The sequence below is a fragment of the Cryptomeria japonica genome, chromosome 3 (assembly GCF_030272615.1).
Source record: "Cryptomeria japonica chromosome 3, Sugi_1.0, whole genome shotgun sequence".
In the NCBI taxonomy this organism is placed as follows: domain Eukaryota; kingdom Viridiplantae; phylum Streptophyta; class Pinopsida; order Cupressales; family Cupressaceae; genus Cryptomeria; species Cryptomeria japonica.
This window is the reverse complement of record NC_081407.1, coordinates 188750691-188769466: the sequence shown is the minus strand read 5'-3', so window position 1 is coordinate 188769466 and position 18776 is coordinate 188750691. Positions and strand designations below refer to the sequence as shown.

At 34.5% G+C, this 18776-nt stretch overlaps 1 protein-coding gene across 5 annotated transcripts in view; it reads right to left on the bottom strand.

Moving 5' to 3' along the window:
- Positions 1-13579: 13579 nt before the first annotated feature.
- The window catches only part of LOC131037311 (golgin candidate 2), a 98039-nt gene continuing 92842 nt past the window's right edge, over positions 13580-18776 (bottom strand). For 4 of the 5 annotated variants that reach the window (XM_057969403.2, XM_057969404.2, XM_057969406.2 and 1 more), the window contains 3 exons: positions 15672-15797; positions 14478-14525; positions 13580-14330 (listed from right to left, as the gene is read on the bottom strand). In XM_057969403.2, the coding sequence (XP_057825386.1) occupies positions 13920-14330; positions 14478-14525; positions 15672-15797 (585 nt within the window). In that variant the 3' untranslated portion in view covers positions 13580-13919. Of the gene's footprint in view, positions 14331-14477; positions 14526-15658; positions 15798-18776 lie in introns of all 5 variants that reach the window. The other variant, XM_057969407.2, reaches the window with a different exon arrangement.

Sequence of the window (18776 nt, the reverse complement as noted above, 5' to 3'; positions counted from 1 at the left end):
CACATTCAACAGAGTTCACATCAAAGGTGAAACCAGTAAGACACCTTATGAATTATGGTTTGGACATACACCTAATGTTAAATATTTTAGAGTTTTTGGAAGTAAATATTATATCAAAAGGGATGATTCAATTGGAAAGTTTGATCCTAGATGTGATGAAGGGATATTTCTTGGATATTCAATTCAAAGCAAAGGATGTAGATGTTATAACAAAAGATTGCAGAAAATTGTGGAGAGCGCAAATGTGAAAGTGGATGAGCATTACAAAAATCAATCTATATCATATGATAGGGAACCGACTGTGGAAATGATCATAACTGAACTAGCAATGCCTCAACCGGTACAGGACACTGAGACAGTTACACCGGCACAATCAGAAAATTCAACAGTGACTGATGATCATAACAGTGAACCTGAAGTTCAAAAGACACCAAGGTATGTAAGGTTAAATCATTTTGAAGATCAAATCATTGGAGATAAGAACAAGGGAGTTATGAAAAGAAGAAGACTGACAAATGAAGAGGTATGTCTTATTTCTCAAATTGAACCGGCATCTGTTATTGAAGCTTGTAAAGATAAATTTTGGTTAAAGGCCATGGAAGATGAATTAGATCAGATAGAGAAGAATGAGACTTGGACTTTAGTTCCACAACATAAAAATAAGAATGTTATTAGAACTAAATGGGTTTTTAGTAATAAACTAAATGAGGATGGTCAAGTTGTAAGAAACAAGGCTAGGTTGGTTTTTAAAGGATATTCTCAAATGGAAGGAATTGATTATGGTGAGACATTTGCACCTGTAGCTAGAATTGAAGTTGTTAGGCTATTTCTTGCCTATGCAGCTTATAAGAACTATAAGGTATATCAAATGGATGTTAAATGTGCACTTTTGAATGGTGAACTTGAGGAAGAGGTATACATTGAGCAACCTGATGGATTTTCATTGACAGATGATAAAGATATGGTTTGCAGATTAAGGAAAGCTTTATATGGAATGAAACAAGCTCCTAGAGATTGGTATGAAAGGTTGGATAAATATCTTTTGAAGCTTGGTTTTACTAAAGGCAGTGCTGACAGTAATTTATATTATAAGATCACTGATGATGATATTCTAATTATTGAAGTATTTGTTGATGATATCATTTTTGGAGGTGAAGATAAATTGTGCATGGAATTCTCTAATAATATTTAGAATGAATTTGAAATGTCCATGATTGGTGAGATGAGTTTTTTCTTAGGTTTGCAGATTACTCAAATTGACAAATGCATTTTTATCTATCAAACTAAGTATCTAAGGGAATTGTTGAAGAAGTTTGGTATGGATAATTCCAAACCGGTAAGTACTCCTATGGTGACAAGTGAGAAATTGTCTATCAAAGACACATCTGCACCGATAAATCCGACAAGGTATAAGTCTATGATTGGTGGCTTGTTATATCTAACTCAGACTAGACCAGATATTATGAATGCAGTAAGTATTGTTTCAAGATATCAAAGTAATCCTAAAGAAAATCATGAATGTGCAGTAAAGAGGATATTTCGGTATTTGCAAGGAACAACAGAATATGGCCTATGGTATTCTAGAGATGATAACTTCACTTTATGTGCATATACAGATTCAGATTGTGCAGGTGATACTGATGACAGGGAGAGAACTTCTGGTGGAGATTTCTTTCTTGGAAGGAAATTGGTTTCATGGATAAGAAAAAAACAGTCATGCATTTCTTTATCTACTATAGAAGCTGAATATGTTGCAGCAGCAACCAATTGCACTCAAGTCTTGTGGATGAAGCAAATGTTGAAGAATATCAAGGTAAATTATAGTGAACCAGTAGTTATCTATTGTGATAACTTTGCAGCTATTAACATCTCTAAGAATCCGGTATATCACTTTAAGACTAAACACATATCAATAAAATATAACTTTCTGAAGGACAAGGTGGAAGAAAAGGAAGTCAAATTGGTTAATGTGAACACTAAAGAATAGATTGCAAATATATTCACTAAACCATTGTCTAAGGAATCATTTGAGTATTTGAGAGACAGGTTAGGGGTATCTACCCCTCTGGCAGAAACTTAATTGATGGAGCAGAACATCAGTCTGGTATGCATCATCAGCTTTATCCTTTGCTCCGGGTTGATGTAGTGGTGCTACTACTCAGGGGGAGTAGTCAGCTTTGAGATTCAGAGGCTTATATTCTTGCTTTGATATTTTTGTCAGATTTCTGGCATTGATGTCAAAGGGGGAGAGATAGTGATGTGAAAAATAAATTCAAAACTTTACAAAGATATTATTCATAGGGGAGAGTTATTGATATTCAGGAGATTGTTGGTTGTCTTCCACATGGGGAGACTTGTTTGGCATTTCTTGGTACTTAGATGTTTTTCACATCTAGTATTACCATCAATACCAAAGGGGGAGATTGTTGGCAATATGGAGGAATTTATTATGTGTTGCATTGATGTTTTGTCATTGATGTCAACACTAGTTGTTATGGTTGGTTACCGGCAGACAGGTTTTGGTTACGGGTAGAAGATCTAGTGTTACCGACAGAAGGGACTATCTGTTGGACACTTCCGACATGTTTTGATCTATGGAGTATGTTTTTTTTTATGTGTTACATTCTTCTGGAGCATGTTTTGGTCATTTGGTATTGACTTGGTGATCGGATGCTATCATACACTCTTGTGAACCCTTACTGACATGGGTTTAAGGTTTAACCGACAGAGCTTTTACTGAGAATCTTTGACAAAATGGTTAAGCGGTGTTGTGGTGGCTTCTAGATGGAATCTAGGATGCAGAAGGTGATCCCTGATCATGCCTCAACTGATTGAAGACATCGCTTTGGTGTGGTGGACCCAGATTAGGTCTGGTACCTATCGAGGTTATGGACCGATATCATGTTAATATCTTCTATACACGTTACCAGGATGTTTTATGGATTCGTTATTGTTGTTTTGGTCTTAAGCCGACATGGCATATCATTGTAATATGGATATATGCAATGATCTTATTGTAATATCTTTTAGGTGGCCGACCTAATTGGTTTAGGCCTTAGGGTTTGTATAAATTGATGTAAGATCTCATTGTAGATCATGGTTATGGTGGTAATGGTTGTGGTCTTGGAATGCAATATAATATGCAAAGGAGATTTGGTCAATCATAGGTGATCGAATTGGGTTTAAGTAAGAGGTCAAAGGCCTCTGATATTGAGCTTAACCAAGATTGTAATCAGGCATGATAGATGCTATCTCTAGCAGTTCATTCTTCTAGATTGTTGTCCAATTATCTTGAGGTGGTTATAACCTCTCTATATTCAATGAGACTCTTTTGTAATGAGAAGTACGCTCTATCCAGTGTTCCTTCATGTATGTGCATGCCCCTTATCGTTTCACATACTTTCTGCAAAAGTATTATCTGACTGTGGGTAGGCTTCCCACCGTGGTTTTTCCCTTTATCGGGTTTTCCATGTACAAATCATGGTGTTATGTGGTATGGTTGCATTGTGTTAATTCTCTGTTTCATTCTTAAGTTCTATTTCCTATCGGTATATGTTTCTGCTATTCTTGTATTCAATGTTTATGTGCACTGGTTAAGTTATAAAGTGGTTTGATTAATACAATATGTTAACAACTGATTCGCCCCCGCCCCGCCCCCCCTCCCCCCCTCTCAGTTGTTCACCGGTTATCCTAACATATCATACTTGTAAATAATCGAAACCATAGAAAAGGTAAGTTTTCCAATAGAATTAAGAGAAGAAGAAGAAGTGTATTACTCATGAAAGATGCTCCTCTTCAAGCAAAGAGAAAAACCAAAGAACAATTATATGCTCACATAAGAATAACTCTATGCAAGAAAGGATATCTAATAATGAATAATGCACAAAGATAGAGATAGATCCATTGAAAAAAGAAGAGAAGTGAACTTTAGGTTGCTACCCCAAAGTATTTAAATTTGAGACAATACCACCACAAATAATAGAGAGCCCCCAATTAAATTGGCTAGTTATGTCATAAGCTGAAGAGCAACATGAAAAGAAAAAGAAGTGCTAAGGCACTATGTTTAGGTCAAGGAAGACAGCTAGATCTATTGTAAGAGAAATTTGTGCACAATCATATTGCTTTTGAACAAATTTCTTAAATGCATGACATTTTCCAAGAGTGTGTGAATATGAATCATGAAAATAACAATATTCCTCTCCTTTCTCTTACCGAAGATTTGTGTTTTCATTTTTAGGAGGAAAGGAAATGTTTTTATCATATTTCAATCTCCAATAGATTCTTATAGCTAGTCTATTAGGATGATAAATGTGTTTTAGCTCATTGTCTTGACATGAAGGAGAAGAATTATTAGAAGAATAAGGATTATTATCCACGATCCTAATTTTGCCACTATCTATCCCATCTTGAATAGATTTTTGAAAATCAGGGCAAACATCAGCATTAGGATCATGGGTTTGATGAAATGAGCAAAAAGGATGTTTTGAAGAAGAAGCATTCTTGCGGGCTCTTTTGATTTGTTGCCTTTGGAGATAATTTTTGAAGTTTTGGAGCTTAAGGAGTTCATCCATAGAGAGAGGAATCTCATTTCCTAAGCCTTCTATAGTAGCTTGTGTAGGAGGGACATGAATTCCTTGCTCAAATTTCCCAAGTCCTTGTCCTTGAAAATATTGTTTGGTTATTATATGAAAGCTACGACTATAAGAATGTTGCAAATGAGTAGCTTGGGTGATAGGATCATGAATTTCTTTGGAATCTGATGTGTAAGGGGGAATAATAGGGTTTGTAGATGAAGAAGGAATGTCACTTGAAGGGACATTCTCCTTTCTCTCATCATGCTTATCCTTTTGGGGAGATTGGGAAGGAACATTTTCATCATCTAAAGGTTCATCTTTACTTAGTTCTATGTGAAGGGAAAGATCATGCATAAAATGCATAACATCATCCTCTCTACATATATTTTGATGTTGAAGATAAGTCCTAGGAAAATAAGGATGGTCTAAAGATGTAAGAATGTTGATACTTTGATTTTGCCCCCCTTGCTCAAGGGTATGTGTATAAGAAGAAGATGGGCCCATCTTATTTTCCAATGCTTTCTCTTTTTCAAAAAGATCATTGGTTGAAGTATTAGCTCTCATCTCATTCACACAAGATACCCTAGGAGAGGTGCAAGAATTATGGTCTCTATGGTTGGGATCTACAAAAGCCTTAAGATGATTAACATATGAAATGCACTTTGTTAATAATATCACCATAATGCAAAAAAATGATATATGAAATCTTTAAGATCAAATTGAAAAGGAAATGAACTCGAAATCCTAACAACACAATATGACCAAGTGCTATGAATGAAAAGAAGCAATATGAAATGAAATAAGTCATTATCAAACACATGATTTTAATAAATATATGTTAAAAATAATGTAATCATATGTGAAAGAGAAAAGAAATCTATTTCATTGATTTTCATTGAAAGTCTCTTAATTAAAATCTTAATTTACTTGGAAAGAAGATCCAAAATTAGGACCCTTTTATGAAAATTAATTTAAAAGTTGAAAGTGTTGAAATTGGAATTTGTGTTCAACCTTAAGAGGTGTAAAAATTGATAAAGTACGCCATTTTTCTAGATTTAAGCAGAAAAATACAGTCAATTCCATCTCCCGAAATTTCGGGAAAAAAGCTAGGGACCGTGTGCAAGTTGTACACAGTCTGACTAAATTTTTCTGAAATTTTCAGGGATGATAGAAATTATGATTTTATTGCAAAATCCAAGAATACAGTTGATTTGGAGATGTCTAGATCGGTCAAATTGGTAGTCAAAGGTGGTAATAGGAGATTATTAAAAATTAGGGTTTTGTTTTTTAACCACTTAATTTTCAAAATGAAAAGACACATTTGAATTGCAATTTTGAAAAAGAAATCAGATCTAAAACAAGCAACTAAAATGCTACACTTCACAAGCTCAATTTTCTCAAAATGAAAAATTAGGGTTTCTATGCAATTAGCCTCTAAAATTCGCAAAAAGGTCAAAATTAGAAATGAAAATTTGAAATTCAAATTGAAATTATTCAGATCTAATAATAAGAAATTAGAATAAATATGTAAGACGTCGAGTTCACCAAAATGTAAAGTGGAAAATTGGATCCTAGTGGTTCCCCACCTAGGAGAGAGAAAGGAAACCACTAGGAGGATTTTCACTTGGGAGATACTTTACATTCAAAAGAGGGGTTGAATCCACTAGATCCAAATCCAAGGGAAACAAGGATGTGACTACCAAGTGGATTGCAAGTTGTTGGAATGTGATTTACCCTCTTTTGTAAATAGATATGTTGACTTGTTGACTATGTAGAAAAGGAGACAAAAATGGATGAAATAGGGAGCTACCGGTTTAGGATCGCGTTGTAACTTCGAATCTAAGATATTTAGATTGATACAGATATGCCCTGCAAATTTGGAGAAAATTTATCGGGACCAAGTTGAAAGTGTACTTGGTCCTCCGAAAAATCCATGCGCCAAAAAGGGTTTTCCGTCTTTGCAAATGAAGTCCAAACCTGCAATTACAGTTGTGCACCTGCAACCTACACACATAAGAGAAGGGGAAAAGGGTTGTGGATAGGGGTTTGCCTTAGTCAAACCCTAGTTGAGGAATCAACCTTGAAAGAAAGTAATTGCAAATGCTTAAATGTAAATAATGGAAATGTATACCTTGTAGATCTGCGATTGATTGATGATTGTTGCTTTGCTTCTTGAATGCAATCATAAATGTCGTATGCAATGGCATGTAACATGACAAAACCCTAAGACACGCATGCTTGCAAATGAATGTTGTAATGTTGCTCCAATGGATGAATGAAGAAGACACATGAAGAAGAGATCTTGATGGATGCTTGATGACGATAATGGAGACCTTCCACTTGAATTTCTCTTATTCTCCTTATGCTTATATATTTCCGCTTATTCCTTGTTATGCAAATGAGAGAGCTAGATCCCCTTTTAGACTAGCCTAGGAGAATTATTTTCATCTCACTAAAAGTCGACATCGAAGGGTTTAAGTCCTCGAGGAACAAACTGGGTTCAAGGGTCGGATGGACCCATCTTAGGGCCACCCTAAGAGGGAGGAAAGGGGAACCACACCCCTGTCCTGCCCTATCTTGGGGCCTGGACAGGGTCCTAAGGTGTCATCAAGGCTGAGATGGGAGAAAACTCGAGATGAAGGTGCAAAGAGGGGTCTCAGTCGAGTAGAGAAATGCAGTCGCATAAGTGAGGGCCTAAGATGTGGTCAAAATTGTGAGGGTCACAATTTTATGACACTACAATATCTTTTCAACTTCTGTGGTAAGTGTGACTTGTAGGATGGGCTCACATTGTATTGCCAAATAAACCATGTCTCTTTTGCAATGTTATTCATAGCAAAAAAAAGGGTCTACATAGCAATGCTTTTTTTATGCCTCCATAGGTTTTCACATGCTCCTAAACACAAAATAGCCTTACTTTGGACTATTGCACTTGGTTCAAACACTTTAACATTTTCTTATGAAAGAATCTAACTTTTATGCATCAAAGACTGCTAAGAAGAGGCTATTGGAGAAATCCAAGAATCTGAAAGCATGAAAACAAACTTCCACTTGTGAAATGATAAACATAATAGGATATCTATCGTATAATATAAAGAGTGTGTAAAATATACATAGGAGCCTTGCATATATAGAAAAGGATGAGGAGGTGAGAAGGTAGGAGTGAAATGTTGGCTACCTCTCCAAAGGTGCAAAACTCATGAGCTCACTTGACAAGTGTACATTCAATAGGTATCTCAAGCGACGAGGACGCATGTATCAACCACATGAGGTGAGAAAGAACATGAAAAATCCTAAGTAAACTTAAGCTAGTTGTGAATAGGTAAATCCTAAAATAGAAGAAAAAGAATGTAAGGAAGTTAAGGTAGTGGAACAACTTCCTACATTAATATTGAGAGGAGGGTAATGAAAAACTTTTATAGATCTTTACAACAATTACAAAAACTTAACATAAATAGCAGGCATACCACAACACAATGATTTATGTGGGGAAAACCCTTTTAGGAGAAAAACCCCACACTCCAAAACTAGCCCAATATATTATTCATAAATCAACAACAAATTACAATATACTTGCAGAGCAAGCTTCTCATAGGAGTATCACCAACGAAGATCTAAAGGCAACTCAACAACTATCAGACTCTCATAATACATCATAATGCATAGCCATAATAGAATGCCCTCATAATATAGGGTTGCCTTCTGGGGCAAACAAAACACACAAAATATCCATCATTAGATATATGACCTAATGATAAATGGTTAGGATTCATAATGATAAATTATAAATACAATTTTGTTTTGAGGGTGTTGCCGCTAAAAACCTCCACTAGGGTGTGCTACCCCCTAGCCCCCAACTAGTTTGGGGACCAAATCCCATAGGGGGGGGTATCCCCCTTGCAACCCCCTTCACTCATGTATCAACAATAACCTTTTATTAACAATACATTTTTATTATCGTAAGGTTGAGACACCATTTTCTTAATAGGGGAACCATATGGCCTCCCCTTAGAATGATGGATATAGTGTTGGTAGATGCTCAACATTGGATGCTAAAGATGATCCATGAATGTTGAACAACTTTTCTTCCTTTGGGAAGAAACAACACCACAAATTTGTAGAAGATGGCATCCCATTCTTGAGAGGAAGATGTAGGAAGTATAATGAACATCTTTGAATTTTGAACATGATCCAAAGACCAAAATGTTGCTCGTGATAGATGTTGAGTACTCCCCAAACCAATGTTATGAGGTAATAAACGCTAATATGATGGATCATGTACCATAGAAGATTCAAGAATAGGGACCATAAATATATAGTAATAATTAAACCAATGTGATTTTGATACTGCTATAGATGGCGATGACTAAGTTAGATTAAATACATGATAATCTCTAGAATATGTCACTATAGAAGCAGATGTAGGCAACACAAGAGCAATATCCAAATATGGTGATGCAAACTCATTGAAGCAAACATCAAATATAAGTTGGATGTAATCAATGGTGTCTCTCAAATCTACAACGTGGGATTCTACAAACAAATATGTGATGTCTAATATATATGCATCCCAATGTGGTGGATCTTGATAGATGATGTAAATGACCTAATAAATAGAATGACTAGAACTCATGGATGAGTTGACAATGGATTCAAATGTAGCAACATGTGATACAGGAGATGTGATCTCAATGCAAGTCATGTGATTGCTTTGTTCATCCCCAAATAATGGTGTCTCACATGATGGCTGAGTGAGATTGGATTATGTTTTTGTAGGTGCTAAAAGGAAAGAACTTGGTAACTTGAGGCCTCTGTTATGACACAATTATCATATTTCAAAAATTCTACAAGCATCCAAATTTTTTATAGTTTCTTTCTATAGTTATCACATTTGATTTTTGACATGAAAACAATATTAGAAACTCAAAAGCAAAAAACACACAAGTTCCCCTCTTGATTCAATATTAGGTAAGTCCCCTCAAATTTTGACACTTTATAACTTAATAAATTTTACAATGAAAATATGTTCAATGCATGATAAATGTAAAAATATTAACTTTTGCAAAGAATGAAACTCGATTTTGAGCTATTGACCAAAAGTTATGACATAAACAAGTTCCCTGAAACTAGACCTATTTTAAATGCAATTTGCATAGAAAGATTAAGAAAGCACTACAATGAAAGAAATCCCATATGTGTAGCCACTTGTTAAAATCAAGATGAAATGAGCTCTTCATCGACTATCCACACTCCAAGTTTTGACTTCGCATTTACAAGATTAAAAAAACACACTCCCCTCCTTTGCAAACTTTTATAATAAGCGGATAAATAGAAACTCCACTAATGATTTGAATAGAGGGTTATTTTGATAGTTAGTTAACTATTAATGTCACATAATATGAATGATTAGCAATAATCCCCATAAATTGTTAAGTAACCACTAGCAATTAATGGGACATTTTAGATGTCAACAACAAAATTTGCCTCTTGTTGGTGATCAATGTTATTTCCACACGAATACTGCAAAACAAATGCCAAGTGTATATAGCTGCTAGTGTGGCATCAATGAATAACAAGGAAAACTTTTGATGGTGTTGTATATATCTGGTGTGGCATCAATGAGTCACATAGAGATATGAGCACCGAATCTTCTTTTCTCACCACACAGATACCTAAATGTTTGCGAAAGAATGAGAGATTGCTTCTATATGAAACAAACCAAAATAGTGACAAACAATTGCCTCAAAAAACTTGCAAAATATAGTTGATAACCTCCAAATAGGTCGGATAGGGCCAAAAATATTTGCAAAGCCAAAAAAAATTTTATGTAGATGGGCAAATGAGTAGAGGGCGATTTTGGCCCTCTCCTAAAAGAAATTCAAATTTTTACAACTCTTATGTGTAACATAAAAGAATTGTAAAAAATGAAAAATAGTAAAATTGATGAAACGAAACATATTTTTTTCATTTTTCAAACCTTCTAAACATGATGGTGGTGTTTGTTTGGCTCTATGACACTCCAGTGATAGGGATTTGTGTTGGAATCACCTGTGAAATGATAAACACAATAGGATATATATCATATAATATGAAGAGAGTGTAAAATATGCATAGGAGTCTTGCATATATAGGCAAGGATGAGGAGGTGAGAAGGGAAGAGTGAAACTTTGACTACATGTCCAAAGGTGCATCACTTGTGAGATCACTTGACAAGTGTGTGAGCAAGTGACAATTTTGCATGGAGTAGGTGTTTCAAGCGATGAGGACACATGTCTCAACCATATGAGGTGAAACAAAAACATGAAAAATCCTAGGTAAACTTAAGCTAGGTGTGAATATCAATCCTAGAACGGTGATTAACTAGATGTATAATGACTCTATTTTCACTAACATAGGCTACGAGACTTGTAAAACTTTTTAATCGCCCTACCTTCACCCTCATCTTAATTGGCATTGTATCTCCATAAAAAGAATTTCACAATTTGAAAAAAAATCAAATGCCAAAACATTGCCAAGGGTAGACAATGGCAAGAGAATCGCCTCAAATGTATGCAATTTGCCCTCAAATTTTTCAAACTACCACCTAATAAGTTGAAAGAATCACCATGCATGTAACGAGAAACATAAAAAAAGGTCTAAAAACGAGAACGAGAGAGAGAGAGAGAGAGAGAGAGAGAGAGAGAGAGAGAGAGAGAGAGAGAGAGAGAGAGAGAGAGAGAGAGGTTGGGTTAGAAAATTGTGTAAGTTCCCAAAAGAAAGAACAAATTTTTTGTTTCATTTATAAGCTTTGACCAGGCTCACACACGCTTAGCTGAATTTGCAATGACTGAATGATGCATGAACAATTAACTTGCAATAGGGAGATACATCATGTAGACACCTAAAATTGTCTGTAATTAAATAAATATTTTTATTTATTTAATTAGTTCATTAGCCTTTTCTTTCTAAATTAAATAGTATTTATTATTTATCTAATCCCACCTCTTTATAAATTATATAAATATTTTTATTTATTTAATCTAGTTCTTTCCTCTATTAATCAAATAAATATTTTTATTTATTTAATTAATTCACCTACTTTTTCTCTCTTTAATCCTAGCTCTCCAACTTGTTCACATGGATCATAATCTAAAATCATAGGCATGTGACAAGTATCAATCGTCTCTTCATTCACTTTGTACTTTCTCCAAATTCAACTTACCTCTTAATCTCCTCCTTTTATTTCTACCTACCCTTAAATCCTATTGATCTCTTCCCTCTATGTGATCTTGGCCATTCACAATTTAAAATCTTAATCTAAGCCCTTGATTCTCTTAAAGATTTCTATAAAAAAAGGTTTCTTCCTTTTATTTTGATCAATCTACAATCAATTTTATACTTCCATAATGCAAAATCATTCTAGAATCATACATCATCACACCATCTTTACATCATAGCTTACCTTATCAAGCAACCACACTCCATTCTTCCATTACCTCTTGTGCATGTGCTACATAGCTGAGAGCAACCATCATCAATACAAGATCTTGGAGGATAGGAGAACAATGGAGACAAGCCTACTATGTGTGTGAAGGTATAATTTTTATGGTTTTATGTGCATGGTAGATCTCTCTACTGATTGTTTGTTGAATGAATTTGTAAATCTAGGGCTAGTGGTTGGATCTCATTTAGGATTTACAAATAGGTCAATATTCAGCATACACACACCAATCCCCCAAACCAAATCTAGGGCCCTTCTCAACTAATTTTGCCAACAATGTTGTTGAATCAAGAATATAAAAAATCATGGAGTCTCTAGGGGAATACCTACTAATCCTCAAGCATTTAATGTGACAAAAGGTCAATCCACAAACATTAGGGATTATCAGCCCCAAATTTCTCAACTCGTTTTTAGGTGAAAACCCATGGGAGGGTGCAAATCCTTAACTGTAGCATCACAATTTGTCACATGCCAATTTCTCTAGCATGGTTGGTCTCAAATGACATTGTCTAAACAACAACATTGATCTCCTTAAGGGAACAAGAAGTCTTCTTACTCCAAACATTTTGTGACACATTTTTGGATTTGCATGTCACCATTGAATGGTTTGCTTTATAACATATTGTAACATCCCATTTTAAAATTTCTTATTTTTCCTTAAATAAATAACCCTAACTCTATAATAATTGCATAATTAATTATAAATATAAATGCATCCTAAAAATTATGATTATAGAATTTGAATTTAAAGCCTGTAATGCACCTCTAAACATATAAAATTTATCCTTTAGCCTATGTTGTAATTCTTCTTTCAAATTTGCAGTTATCTCCCTTTGTAAAGTCTTAAAAATGTTTGTTTCTAGGAAATTGAAAACATGAACCGCAATCCAATGAAGTATTACACATTCTTCAGTATCTGCGTTTTGCATCTTGCATCATATGCTGGTGGAACAATGTCTTCTATTTTTTCTTTGTTATATAAATAGATATTTATTTTGAGTTTTTTAATTCTAAAAATAAAAATCTGACAGCCTTATATCAACAACCCACTCTTGGAATACAAAACAGTAAATGGGAAAAAGGAACAGCCGCAAGAGTGAATAGTACAAACTAAAGTGCTTCCCTTCTGACTACCCAAGCATCTTTGAATTATAACAATAAATGACCTCAATATTTCACCAATTCACCAAAATCATACTATGCTTCACAAATGTTAGCATGGCAGCACTTATTGCTAGCATTATGATTTTTCAGATTGCATCTGTCCTCTCATGTAGCATAACAGCAAGAAGAAATACAGCACCACAACTTCTAAGTATCAATGTTAAACAGAAATTATAAGTTGCAATATTTCTTATTCAGTACATCCCCCGAAGGCACGAGTAAAGAGAAGATATGAATCATCGATATATAAAATTCTAAACAGTAAGGGATATTGCATAGAAAAAATTCAAGTCTTTTAATCCTCTACCACCGACAACTTATTCCACGCTACAGATTCTAGTTCATAGATGACAAATAAAAGTTGAAAATAGTACCATCAAATTTACTCTCTATAAAATGTTGCCCAATATTCAATGTTATTTTACAGAGTATAGAGAATATTACTTTGTAACATCTCTGCAGAAGATGAAAGGATACAAGAGATCGTGTGGCATTCGATGAAACTGGTATCACTGATGCTTTCCCATAAGCAATAAGAAAGCAGCACCTAAATTGACAGCATGGTATCAAGAAAGTTTCAAATAAGAAAGCAGCACCTAAATTGACAGCACAGCATCAAGAAAGTTTTCACATATTGCGTCGTTATACATTACACCGAGACCATAATTCTATGGTTTTTAAAGAATTGCAGCACGTACATTCTAAGACAGAGTAGAATTTAAAGAATTTGTCCCATTATTAATGCTCTCTAAGGAGAATAAAGCACCAGATTTTATGTCTTGATTTTCATGAGTGCGTAAAAACATAACAAATATAACCCAAATGTGCAGAGCCAAAAGGTAAATTAAGGCAAAGCATTTTGCTATCCCATGCCTACGTAGATAGTAAGCACCAGCAGAAAAGATCATATCAAATTGGCGGAGAAGAAAGAAAATAGGGCTTCTTTCAAAGTCTTCATTCTCATAAATTCCTCTTCTCGGATCATATGGCCTTGCCAATCCAAACTCCACATCTTCATCCATAGAAATTGAATCTAGATAATTTGACTTGTTTCCCTTTGATGTTTGTGATTGTGCCAGGTACCTTTCTTCATATAGTGTGTTGGAAAGTGCCTGTTGTTACATGACAAAATAATACTCTCGAAGTTAAGTAAACCTAATGCTTAAAGAGTTAACTAATACCATATATCAAATGTAAAATTTAGAAAATGGCAATGGTGGATGAATAGAGGATTCAATGATTCATCCAAGAAAACATACCTCTAGCCTGAAAAGCAATGTTGCTTTCTCTGCAGAGAGGGTTTCAACCTGCCAAGCAATCATGGGTAGAAAATCATAATGCATGCTACAATAGCAAAAGGATGTCCAGTGGTGCATACTATCATCTTGCCTTAGGGTAAAATGAACAGTTGCATAAGGAAAAGATTATTTCATAACACAAGAAGTAAATTACATTTTGGCATATTTTATACCCCATCCCTACATAAGTTCCAGGAAAACAAAACACACACATTACTTGCAAAATCATGGCAGCAATTAAATTACCAGGATGAACATAAAATGGAATATATTAATACAGAAAAGCAAGTTCTAGAAGATGCCCAAGTTTTAGAAAATGAATTATCTGTTATAGTTTATATTATATCCTACAGCTACCGACACATTGGAGGACAAAAACTCTAAATATTTTTTTTAACAAATTGACCTATAATAAGCTGTCACATGGTCACTTAACAAAATCTATACATGAGCAACATTTATTATTCTGCTTTGAATATTCATGCTTTTAAATTATTTGGTTTTATAGCATAAGAAATGGCAATCTGCACAGGCAAGGATAAAATGAGATACTAAAATAACCACACCACAGTTCTCACCAAGGAGAATAATATTGTGAACCTTGAGCACAATGTAATATTGCATAACAGAACAGCAATGCAAAGCTTTTCCATGGCTTGCTCTGGCTTTGATTGTCACGGGCTATTTACATATTTCTAGTAAGCTTACAAGAAATGACAAGCGCTTGGTGTGTAAGCAAGATACTTGATTGAGTATAATCAAAATATTAGATTTCAAAATAATGAAAGCAATCTTTCCAGCGAACAATCAATTTCCTATCTTAATCTGAACAAAAAGTAAAGGAAAGCTAGATGGTAGATATGCTGCAACTTGTTCATCAGATGAATTCTTCCTCAACAGTGCCTAACAGTACACTTGTAAATCTTTGTGATATAGCTTAATGACCAAGCAAGCCCCATTGAGGAAATTGACACTACAAAAGCATTTTCAAGAAAAATAGAATCACAGATCATAAATGTTTTTTGGAGACTAAATATACAAGTTAACAAGAACATAAACACGTTAGATCATTCCATGGATGGAAATCATAAGTTAGCTGCATGTATGAGCATCACATCTATTCTTCCAATAACAAATTTAACTTTGCATGAAAACCTGTGCTTGTTTTTGGATGAGATGATCAGTAAGCTGTGAAAGCCTGCTCTCCAATTCCACTTCTACTTCAGTTGGACCCTCCCATGCTTCAGTAGTTCTCTCTATATTTTCTTCCAGTTGTTTCACCTGCAAAATGTGAAACGTTGGATAAAATCTTCCAACTAATATATATAGAAATGACAATTCCATTGTTAGAATGTACATCAAATAGCCACTTTAGCATGCATTTCCTTACTGATCTCATTCTTTTTAGCCAACACATTGATATGAATTAAGCTGTTAATTCAAAAGACAATACACTAATTGAGGACCGTCATGTATCATAAGTAGCAATTCAAAAAAACACAAACATAAGATTGACAGTTATTGAATACCTAAATAAAGTAAATTCTTTCATTTCAATTGAGAGCTTATACAAAATGGAAAAATTCTATAGGAGAGGAGTATGCCTTCTACTCTGATGACATGCTTTGAATCCAGCCATTACATATCTTTTCATACAAGAGATTGAATTCTTACTAAAAATAATAAATTAGGGGTCTTAGTGAGAATTGAAGAGTCACCACACTTGGTAGTGACCTATATACTCCTTGGAAGTTGAAATGAATTGATAGATAAGAACAAACTAAATAAAAAAACTGAAAAAGTTTGTTAAAGCTATTTAATTTTGGTACCCCTCCTTTGGGTCATATCTTCTAGAAATTACTCGAAAACTTGGAGTCCGTATGTGTTGGAAAGCTTAGGTAATGAAATAATCAATTCACATCACCAAATTCCACTCCAAAGGACAAAAATGCAAAATAAAAAAACATAGAAAACGTACTAAAAATAGATTTTCTGAAATCTTCATAAATTTGTCCAAGACTGCCACTTGGATGACCTTGAATGTTTTCTGGATCAGAAAATCTATTTGCTTGCTAAAACTCTACGCAACGGAGATTGGTACTGGACTTGTTACCAGCTGCAATTTGGAGTTCACTGTCCTGCATTCTTAATGTAAAGTTAAATTGCATTTAGCAGTGAATCACATGATTCATTTTTAAAACTGCTATGTTTTTTTTATTTTTCTGAGCCAAAATGATTTTGTCGCATGTGGCAGAAGACAAGACATGCTTTTATGGAGAAAAAAAGTTTATTTTCCATATAGCACAATTTTGCACCGAAAGTACATGAGATCTTTTTATAACACTAATATCAACAAGAACAAACATTTAGAAGCAAACTATAAAACCATAAACAGTGATAAGAAATATTGAACCCAAGCATCCTGCTATTGTTTTGTTGTCAACGACACTTCTAAGTTTGTATTACTGTATATTATTAACAAGTACATATTCTGCCACAGAGTTCAAGAGGAACCAATTCTAGATGATAGTTTAAAGTCTAAAACATAACATTAATTTAATAATTCCATGCATATCCATCACCTCTTACAAAGCAATTCAAGCCTTATATGTTATGTTTTCATACTCTTGTATTTTATATAAGTTACCGGTTCAGGTTCGAGTTTGATGGTTCGGTTCATGGGTTCAGTCAAAAAAAAATTGGGGTTACATTTGTTTTTGGTTTGTCCAGACAATAATACATAAAAATCAGAAATATATACATATTTGCAGCAGTAATTAAGTTCAAAATACACCACCATATTAATAGTCAAATATTACTCAAACTTGAATGTCGTGATATATATTGAAGTTAAAAAATTATAATGTCAAGTGTCAACAATCAGCCATTGTTGATCAAATGTCATATGGGTCATCAAAAATAGCATCATCAACCATAATAGATTAATATTATGTATGTAGTGGCAAATTAGAAGAACCACAAATAGTGCCACTGACATTGGCACTGGGACTAGCACTCTCATGTTCACTACTTGGCTCATAGTCATCGTCAACATCAAGGGCAGAAAAGTGGGAACTGTAAGCATCCAAGTCAATACACTCTAGCTCAATATCCACTTACTTGTGTCCCCTTCTTTGTAGTCACTTTCTGTGTAAGAAGCCACAAGTTTGAATGCACAAACACCAAGTCCTCTATCGTTTTTGAGTGTAGTCTATTGTGCATTATTGGGTGCATAGAGTATGTGCTCGAATTCCTCTCAGATGGAGATGAACTAGCAACCTCTTAAGACAAAATAGAGAGTTAGGAGTTATAAATTTTAAAATATAAAATTAAAATATAAATAAAACTTAGTTTCTTTTTTATAAAACTTGCGATAAAATTTTGATCACAAGAGGTTGTAGGTGTGTGTATGTTTCACCACAGAAGTACCAACAACTATGAGCATCAACCATATACTTGTCCCGAAGAGCATCAAGACCACAATCGTTGGAGCATTTAAAACCCATGAACTCAGCCCTCACTGCACCCTGCATGTCATGATCAGCAAAGAGTATGGGAAGTGCTACCTTGTACCCTTAAGCGACTTCAGGATCTCTCTATGGGGCAACTCTTGATGTCATAGAAAGGAGCTGAGAATTATAACATTTGGGACTCAATGCAAAGGCAAGAAGATGCAATGGAGTGGTCATTTTGTTCCATCTCTCTAAAATGATTTTGTGTAGTTCTTTGAAGAAATTTTCTTCAGGATATTGCTCTTTTGCATTTATGATGACTTTCATCTTCTCAATCATTGACTTAATGCCATCATACACCTCACCCAAAAAAGGCCTATCCATGTCAATATAATAGATCATGCTCGATATAGGCTCAGTGAAACTAAGGAGATACTCAACAAGATCCCACCAAATGTCAACTAGGATGATTTTCTTAACCTTTGTTGCCCTTGTAGTGCTAGATTGCCTCCATATGGACCAATTTGGGCTAATGACCATGTTAGAAAGTGCCTCACAAACCTTCACAAGGTGTCTCAACACAATTGTGTTGGAGACAAAATGGGTCTCAACAACCTATTTGAAAATAAAATAAAATTTGAAAATAAAAATTAGAAGTTTACTGAAGTGAAACATATTTATTATTTAATCAGCAGCTCCAATTTTGAGAATGTTCTGAACATGCCTTGTGATATATGGTGGTTGGTGATGAACATTTGGATGTCTTCAGCCTCAACATACACCTATTTGATCCAATCAATTTTGGTAC